The 9,655-nt window shown below is 43.5% G+C and overlaps 1 protein-coding gene across 1 annotated transcript; it reads left to right on the top strand.

Annotated features, from left to right (window-relative positions):
• Window positions 1–1,321: 1,321 nt before the first annotated feature.
• On the top strand, window positions 1,322–9,109 carry LOC311000593 (protein crumbs homolog 1-like; the record flags this gene model as incomplete). Its single annotated transcript, XM_083991332.1, has 8 exons — window positions 1,322–1,370; window positions 2,027–2,998; window positions 4,311–4,861; window positions 5,292–5,457; window positions 6,257–7,166; window positions 7,286–7,327; window positions 7,445–7,567; window positions 8,863–9,109. The coding sequence occupies 8 exons, from the start codon at window positions 1,322–1,324 to the stop codon at window positions 9,107–9,109; spliced, it is 3,060 nt and encodes a 1,019-aa protein (XP_083847458.1).
• Window positions 9,110–9,655: the final 546 nt, after the last annotated feature.

The raw sequence follows: 9,655 nt of genomic DNA, 5'->3' as shown, positions 1-9,655 counted from the left end.
CATGATTATTTTACCACACGATATTTATTTGACAGTTGAATTCACAGGTCAATTGCAAAATAATAATAAAAAGTTTAAAGAAGCCTACTAATGGGGTAGGCTACTACTGCAAATGAAACCACCGTAGACTAAAAGAACATTAAGTGTTACTTACATTAATGCATCAATAATAATAATTAAAAAAGTAGCCTATAGCCTAATATTGTTAGCCTTTATTCAGGACTCAAAAGTGGTCATTATAAAAAGTTAAAATATAAGTAACTATAGTATAATAGGCTATAATACATCTTAGCTCATCTAGCTGCCTGTTGAGTAGCTACATTCTGTTGATAGGCCTAGTACCAAATCATGTTCATCTGTTGACATCTTTTTAAATTGTTGTGTTACTACTTTTAGTTGAGTACAATCAGCACTTTTACTCAGTCTTCTACTTTTCTCAGCTACCCTTCATTATGTGCATAGCCTACACACAAATTCCAGTAATAAGAGGTTTGGAGAGAATAGAAGAAGGTATCAGATTTTGCATATTATGGATTGGTGCTACACAAATAAAAACTAACATTGAATTGAAATTAAATGTTTACAATGTTTATTAGTTGTTTCCTGGCCAATAACATGCTGTGCGTGCCACTGTAAGCCCAAAGCAAGAGCAAGTGTAGGACAAGTGACACTAAAAAGAGCTTTAAGACCATTAGTATTACTATCTTAGGGCTCTTCAGAGAAATAATTTGATGGCATCAGAGGCTTGCTTTAATGAGAAAGATACTTCCCAGATTAGAACCACTGGCCTGAGTTTATTTCCTTCCAAGACTTGGCCTCACTCCAGCCTATTGCTTAGTCTAAGTACCTGTGGACACACCCTGTAGTAGGCTACATGTGCATGCTCATGTGCTCACTGTGTTGACATGTTGTTTAATTGTTGGAATATCCTTCTTCAGAAAAGTGAAGGTGCAGTAAACACCTGACTCACAGTTTGTTTCTCAGTGGAGGTGAGACTCACCTCTCTTCCATCCTACCGCTGTCATCAGGTGAGCCTCAACAGTCAAATGTGAATATCATGGTTCAGTATGGGTGAAGATGTTTTGAGTTGCTCAAATAAGCCTCCCTAACCCCTCCCTTCACCGAGACATGAAATGTGTGAGACATTGTAAGTGCATTAGCTTAATCTCCCCTATCTGGCTCACAGTGCCACAGGGAGCACACATGCATGGAGGAGCAGAGCTGAAGATGGAGCTGCACACACAAGTATTCTCCACCTGTCTGTGACTTACAATGAAGATATTGCCAAACATCTAGTGATTTGGAGGACTTGCTGAGGACAATGTTGAGATACAGCGTGCATGTGTGGATGCTATGTTCGCTTTACGCAGGTAACCTTTGGATACAGTATAGATGTTGTAACCAGAGATTAATATCATTTGAAAATGTTTACCATATTTATAAGCCAGTGTATTTCTTTCAGCGGGGCAATAATTTGCATATTCTCTTATTTCCTTTCCATACTGTAATCATTGTCATATCTAGAAATTGTTGTGTGAGGTGTTCAATTATTGTTAAGTACAATACACAATAACAATTTGTACAGTTTCTTTATATTCTGCAATAACTTCAAATTTCAAGATGTCTTTATTGTCCCCGAGGGACAATTTGTGGTGCAGCCAGCAGCAAAAAAACAAACAAACAATAGAAATACACAACAATGACATAAGACAACAGTTAAAATTGGCAATCAAAATAGTTTGAATAACAATAAAGAGTAAAAATAGAAGGAGGTAAAGTGACCACAGTGCGTACAATCCACCTTAAAATTTATATGAATCATTCATTATTTAAAAGGCCAATGGCCGCTGGAACCCAGGACTTTTGAATCTGCTTGTCCTACATCTGGGCATACAAAACCTTCGTTCATAAGTTTTTATTTTTAAACCTATATGTATTAAGAAATATTCTTTCAACGTTTGTCATGTTTCCTTTGTAAGTTAATGCTTATCAAACAACTCACAATGGACTGGTTTTGTCTCTCCAGGCACATTGTCCAGTGAGGACATCAGTGGATGTGAACAGCAGCCATGCCAAAATGGTGGCGTATGTGAGAGCCACAGTGGAGGATTCAGATGCCTTTGCTCCCAGCAGAGCCTGAACGGGCTCCTGTATGGCGGGGAGACTTGCACAGTTCCACTTTCAGGCTGCGATGACAACCACTGTGAGAATGGAGGGATATGTTCTCCATTACTTGTGAATGATCAGCACACCTACACATGCATCTGCCTTGCGGGCTTCACCGGCTCAAAATGTGAGGCCCCAACAGTCTTCTCATTCGAGTCCAGAGGCTACATGTACGTAGAGACACAGCTTCTGGACCCAGAGGCTCCTCTTCATGTCACGTTCAGCTTCAAGACGGACAGAGCAGTCGGTACCCTCCTGCAGCGCCGGGTGGATGACCTGCTGCTCAGCATCGAGCTGTTTGATGGACATCTCTGCCTCAGCAGCCTGAGGGGTCAAGGCTCCAGCACGCTGGTTCAAGAGCTCCCAGAGTACTTGTCCAACGACAAATGGCACACAGTGGAAGCATCACTGGGCGGTGTGGTCAGTCTCATCAGGTTGCTCTGCACTGAAGGAAGCTGCACCGGAGGGTCCGGCGCTGACACCCAGCTGCTTGAACAAGCCTCTGCTCTCCCCGAGCCAGGAACCGTTCGTCAAAGCCTCTTCATAGGAGCGGTCGGGGGGAGTTGGGGGTTGAGCAGAGCGGTGGATGAAGTGGACCGCCCGCCTGCTTTTCTGGGCTGCTTCAGAGATGTGTTTGTGGACTCACATCTGGTGTTGCCTGTTGTTGCGGCAGAAGATTCGGACGTCCAGTCAAACGTCACTGTGGGATGCAGCAACAAAGACAAGTGTGACAGCAGCCCATGTCAGAACCGAGGGCGCTGCGTGAGTAAGGGCTGGAGGAGCTACATGTGTGAGTGCCACAGACCGTATGAGGGAAACAACTGTGAGGAAGGTAAGACACACACACACACACGATGGCATTCCATTTAATTTAAATGAAAATTAAATTTATGAATAAATAAATAACATCTGCAGACAATACTATGCACATGCTGGTGCGCAGACTTTGATAGTTCCTCATCACAAATAACAAGAATACACAAGAGCAATATCACATGTTACATCTGTTGTCCTCTGTGGTGTTTAGCCTGTTCTCCTTCACGAATGACACTGCTGTTGGCAGAATTACAGGAACAGGTACAGGTCAAGCGAAGTTCATCCCCAGTTGCATCACTGCAGACATCTCAATGGCAAGCTATGAAAAGAGCCACCGCACAGGATGATAAAGTCAGTCGGTAGACTTTAAAGAAGCTTAGCGAGGCAGTAGAAATAGCGCCGAGAGTTCAGCCACTCAGTCATGCAATTAAGAGGCATTCAGCAACACCTGGGCCAAGGATTTAAAAAAACGTGGGTTTCAAAAAGCCGACCTGCTGTGTCTTTACTCCGACAAATCAGGGAGTCTTATGGACTGTAAGACTGTAAATAAAGATGAATGTAGGCTCTGTGAGACTACGTTCCCACAGGTCACCCACAGGGCCAGTGTGTAATAATTGGCTAGGTTTATTGGCAAAATCTGAATATACTATACTATACTATGAATATACCCATGAATATATTTGTACAGTCGCTATAAAATAAAATGTGTTTGGTTTTCATAGCCTTATAATTATTCTTTTATATATGCATATAGCAAGGGTCTTGCTTTAGAGAGTGTCGCCATCTTGTGCTGCCATGTTTGTATCTTCACCTCATCGCTCCATGCTCCTGAAATACTCCCAGTTGTCCCAGTCGTGGAAAACAAGTTTCTTCGTCCTTGGAGGCCACTGTCATTTTGCAGATGGGAGGGGTGAGCACAAGCGAGCGAGTCTGAATCTGAACGGTTTTCCCTCCATTTTACACACTGGACCTTTAAAGCTCAGAGTGGGTAAAGAGGTGGGACATGTGTGGAGCTCACATTTTGGCACGTGTCAGTCACAGGTTGTGTCAGTCATAAACATGTGAGACATGACCTGTCCATCAGTGGGGCAGGTTTTATTTTACCTTTGGACAAATCCAGGCTGCTCCCCCTTGTTTCCAGTCTTAACACTGAGATAAGCTGACTGGCTGCTGACTGTACAGGTAGACATCTGAGTGATATAAATCTTCTCATCAAAGAGAAAGTGAGTAAGTGTTTTTCCAAAATGTAACCCCATGCTGTTAAAATGTACTTCTTATGAGGTTTTGTTTAAACTGTGCTTCTCCCTCTACTCCCTGCACCCATACAGAGTACATCACTGCAAGGTTTGGAAACAAGGACCTGGAGAGTTATGCTGTCTTCTCATTGGACGATGACCCAGGCGTCACAGTGATTATATCTATGTTTATTCGCACCAGACAGTCCACTGGCCTGCTCTTCATCCTGGCTAATGGTACCAGCCAGTACCTCCGCCTGTGGCTGGAGGAGGGCAGGGTCAAAGTTCAGGTCAACAACTTTGAGACCTTCACTGGTCGCAGTGCAGTCAGTGATGGCCATTTCCATCTAGTGACCGTGAAGCTGGAAGGCACCTCAGCCAGCTTGTTCATCTCAGCTCAAGACCAGGGCTCCATGACCATCAGGAATGTTCGAGCCCACCCTGGGGATCTGGTTTTCGTCGGGGGGCTACCTGACTCCAGGTCCTCTGCTTCGTATGGTGGCTACTTTAAGGGCTGTGTCCAGGATCTGAGGATCAACAGCAGACGGTTGCAGTTCCATCCCATAGCAGCTCCCGTGGAGTCTTACAACCTGGAGCAGCTCCTCAATGTTGCACAAGGATGCAGCAGTGACAACGCCTGTGCTGTGAGTTAGCTCCATACTGTCATGTTCAGCACGGTGCCTGGGATGAGTAGTGACACATTTTGATTTGATTAACATTTGATCCACATGCACAAAAAGGAGTAGGAGGAAGTTTAAACTTATTTAATCCTACCCCCATTCACTAATCAATTATTATTGTCTATCAGTAATAATCTATCATATATCAATTTTATTATCTGTAGTAACTAATACCTAAAGTCAATATGTATCTATTTATCTACCGTATATATATCTACACACACACACACACACACATATATATATCCATATGTATACCCATACACAGACACATACATACCGTACACATACATATACATATGCGCCAATATGTTCCCATAGATATACTTATTTTAATTCCTAAAGCCCACAGTGGTCATCGCTTGATTGGTTTCAACTGTTTCCTCTTGATTAGGTCAACCCCTGTCTCAACGGGGGAGTGTGTTACTCCATGTGGGATGACTTCATCTGTAACTGCCCCCCCAACACCGCAGGGCAGCGCTGTGAGGAGGTTAAATGGTGTGAGCTGTCTCCCTGTCCCTCCAATGCCGTTTGTCAAGCCAGTTCCCAGGGCTTTGAATGTAAGTCTCCTGAGATCAGGGTCTGTTGCTGCTCTTTTCCTATTTTAGAAAGGAAATTGTCTTAAATTATAGTGGGTGGGGGGTGAAAAAAAGTCTCCAATGAATCGGCAAAGAGTCAGCTTTGGGCTATTTATACTACATTGTGTCCTGCCTCTGTTGCTATTTCTGTTTGTGACACAAGACCAACAAGAAAAAAGGTCCCGCAATTAATGTGTGAGCCTTTTATTAAACCAGCCCATTCTGATCTTGGTGTATCTCCACTGAGGGGGCTGTGTGCGGTGTGTGCATGCTGTCCCCACAGGGTCTCTGATTAATTACTGTGTGACTGATTACAGAGTGGAACAGGGTTGAGGCAGTGATCCTACACAGGATTCCTCTAAGACACGGTAATCCCTGGTCAGATTAAGTCTACCGCCACATGCCTGTGGAAGTTGATGATGACACGTCTTCCTGGAGACGTCACATGTTCACAAAGAGAGGAGAGGAGGGGAGCTGCTGATCCAGAGTCAGTTTGTCTGTTGTGCAGTTTACCAGGGTGAACAAACAGTAACAGTTTAAGGGCCATGAAAACCTATTTAGCTGTGTGTTTAAACTGAGAACTGAGTTTATAATTTTTGTTTAGATTATTTCATTTGTGTCTTGCTTTTTTGTTATTGGAAATGGGGAGGACTCATCTAGAAAAAAAAGTGGCTGAGCAATGATTGCAGCAAAACATGTCAGTTGCTTATTATTTCCAACACTCTCAAACGCTAAGATTTCATTTCCACTCATTAAGTCTCATCCATTTCTTTTCCTTCAGGTTTGTCTAATGTGACATTTCGGGACGAAAGCAGTATTTTGAACTTCCGGGGAAATGGGAAGATTGAACAGAGACTCACCAGTGTGTCCCTCAGCATCCGCACAAGACAGTCCACTGCCACGTTACTGCATGCACAGACAGACTCAGACTACCTCACTGTTTCCCTTCAGGACTCTCATTTGGTCATGGGAATCCAGACCAGAAATGACAATATGACAGTTCAAAGCCAGAGTCAAATCAGTGATGGAGAGTGGCACACTGTGGAGCTCAGCATGGAGAACAAGACGCTCCCGACCTCCGTGTGGATCTTGGCTGTGGATGGAAGCCAGATGGAGCCGAGCGTGTCCCAAACAGCTGCAGGGGACCTGGACTTTCTTAGGGAGGGAGTGGACATTTTCCTGGGGGGGCGGAGCCTGGACGCAGGAGAGGAACTGTCGGGCTGTCTGGGTTCAGTGAAGATCGGAGGCCTTCTTCTCCCTTTCCTCCTAGACATCGAGTTAAACCTGCCGAGACCTCAGGAGGAGCAGTTTGTGAGGATAAATAGCAACTCACCACCACAATACGGCTGCTGGGGATCCAGTGTTTGTGCGCCCAACCCTTGTCACAACCAGGGTGTGTGTGAGGACATTTTTGACCTGCATCGCTGCACATGCCCCTCGGAGTGGACGGGGCCGTTGTGTCAGGACTCGGCGGATGCCTGCTCCTCCGGCCCCTGCGTCTACGGCAACTGCACCAACCTCCCTGGAGGATTCACCTGTGTGTGTGAGATGGGGTACAGTGGGGAACAGTGCGAGGAGGAGGTCGACATGTGTGAAAACAACAGCAATTGCAGTAACGGTGCCACGTGCCTCAAAGGCTTTCTGAGCTACACATGCCTCTGTCCACAAAATCTGACAGGCGAATTCTGCAAGTGAGTTTGTAAACTCTTGATGGTTCATATCTCCCTGACAAACAGATTAACTCACAGCAGCACACAAAAGAGATTTACAAGCATTTATTTGCACTGATTTACGAATTTGTCTCTTACAGTGACAGAATTCCTGAAATCCCATGGTACATCGAGACTGATCCGTAAGTGCTTCTGAATTCAACCATATGAACATTTCCATTTTTCTCAAAAGTCCCAGGTGTATTAACTTAAGCAGACTGAAAGGTACTGACGTGTCTTGTGTTCTTTTGTCTGTTCAGACTTCCTCAGTTGCCTGTGTCTGCATGCATGGGTACGAGGTGGCAGTACAGCTGCTTCAATGGAGGGAACTGCTCTGAGGAAGACAACACCTGTTACTGCCTGCCTGGTTTCACGGGACAGTGGTAGGACATGAGAAGTTGAAGACACAATAATATTTAATCCTCTTTACAGTGAGGGTCTGAACCTAATGGGGTCACTGACACAGGGCCACTCTGATTTCTCCCACTGATCTACTGAAATGTTTGTAGTCTAAAATTAACTGAAATAGTTTACCAAGCAAATAAAAAGATGGGTCGTCCGATAATCAAAGTGGGTAACATGAACAAATACAGGACAGAGGAAAAACACATATTGTATATTGTACATTTCTACCACTTTCGTCTGATACATTAACAATATAATCACACTATTTTCAGCACCTTGTTGTCCTGGATATCGTGGTAATCTTAATAGAAATCTGACCAGTTACACGTGACAAATTAACAAATCAACCAACCAACCAAGAAAACAATCAAAAGACACTTTCCATGCAGAAGAAAAAAAGGACAAATCAAGGAAGTAAGCTGACAATGACAATAAAATGCATTTTAAACCCCATATTGAAGCAAACATACAAAAAAGCGTCAGCAAATTAGTAGTACAAGAACAGATAACGTACTATTTATAAGTACCTTAAAACCATGGGAACCATATTTAGTTAAAAGCTAGGCCGAGGAGGTACAATGTGAGTTTACATTTAAAAATGTCAACACATCCAGCTGCTCTGAGGTCCTGAGACTGAACCCCTCGTTTTGAGTATGAAGGATTTAGTCCTGCAATGAGCAACAACTTACAGCCATGCTGGTTTGTAGAGTGTGTAAGCATATGAGACATTATATTCATAGCAGTGCAAGACCATGAATTGCTTTGAAAACAAGTACAAGAAAATTAAAAATCAATACAGACACCAAGAGACAGACAATGCAGGGACTTTATTATGCTCAAAGTTGCTGTCAGCATTCTTACATCTTCTTACAATGAAACCACAGCGAAGGTTTGTAGTGTCTTTCAGCTCAACTGTTTTGAAAAGCTGAGCTTTAACAGGCTACTGCTAAACTGCAAAAACAGACAAAGTTAGCAACTAGTGGTGAACTTGCAGCTTGTGGAACCAAAGAAATTCAGCTAGAATGAATAAACCTGTGGTCCAAATGAATGCTAATGTTGCTAAGAGTCTACTTTCTGTGCAGCTCTAAGCAACTGTTTGCTAACAAATTGGCCACATCACCTTAAAATGTGATGTTATTATAGCTTGTGTCTGCTGCTCCCAGTCCCAACCAAGGCCAATTACAGATTAAAGATTTTTTTTACCAGTATGTTTTACATTATACATTGTCAGCATTGTTTTCCATAATACTTCTCTCCTCATTCATCCCCCTAGGTGTGAGAAGGATGTGGACGAATGTGCCTCAGACCCATGTATGAACGGAGGCTTCTGTGTCAACTACGTGAACAGTTTCGAGTGTGTGTGTGACATGAATTACTCGGGGGTATACTGCCAAATAGACATCAGTGACTTCTACCTGTACCTCTTCTTGGGCCTGTGGCAGAACCTCTTCCAGTTGGTGTCCTACCTTGTGATACGCCTCGACGATGAGCCAGAAATTGAGTGGGTTTTCAACGAATAGGCCCCTGCCTGTTGAACAGATTTGACTACAGTATGACAAATTTAGAGAGATATCTTGTAATCGTTGTACTGTGTTTTCATAAAACTGTACATGCCACAAGAGCCTGTCTTGCAAAAGGGAGGAGAGAACCACAACATGTGTTGCTCTGGACAGGCTGCGTCTTCACTGCTGTATGAGCAGCAGTTGAATGACAGATATCTACACATGGTCTCGGTAGTGAATCGAACCTCTTGTCTTTTATGGCCTCTTGTGATTTCAGTTGATGAACTAAGTGCATATTGTCAACATTAACTGGATCTCCATTGAAGAAAAAAAGACAACTAAATGAACGATTTCCTCAGCAACCAAGAGGTTCTGTTCCAAAACCCTGAACATGACGGACCGTTGTGACCGTATCACTACTTTTTAGGTAAACTTATGCCCAAGAGTTTTGCTGATCTCAGCTCTGCAGTCATTTAACAGAAGGAGTGAGATCACAAGACCAGAGGCGCTGCTGCAATAAATATACATTATATGTGAAACCATATTTCATTGTATCTTGTGTAC

The sequence above is a fragment of the Trachurus trachurus genome, assembly GCF_905171665.1.
Source record: "Trachurus trachurus genome assembly, chromosome: 17".
NCBI lineage: Eukaryota > Metazoa > Chordata > Actinopteri > Carangiformes > Carangidae > Trachurus > Trachurus trachurus.
Note: the sequence above shows the minus strand (reverse complement) of the source record. Positions and strands in the feature narration are given on the sequence as shown.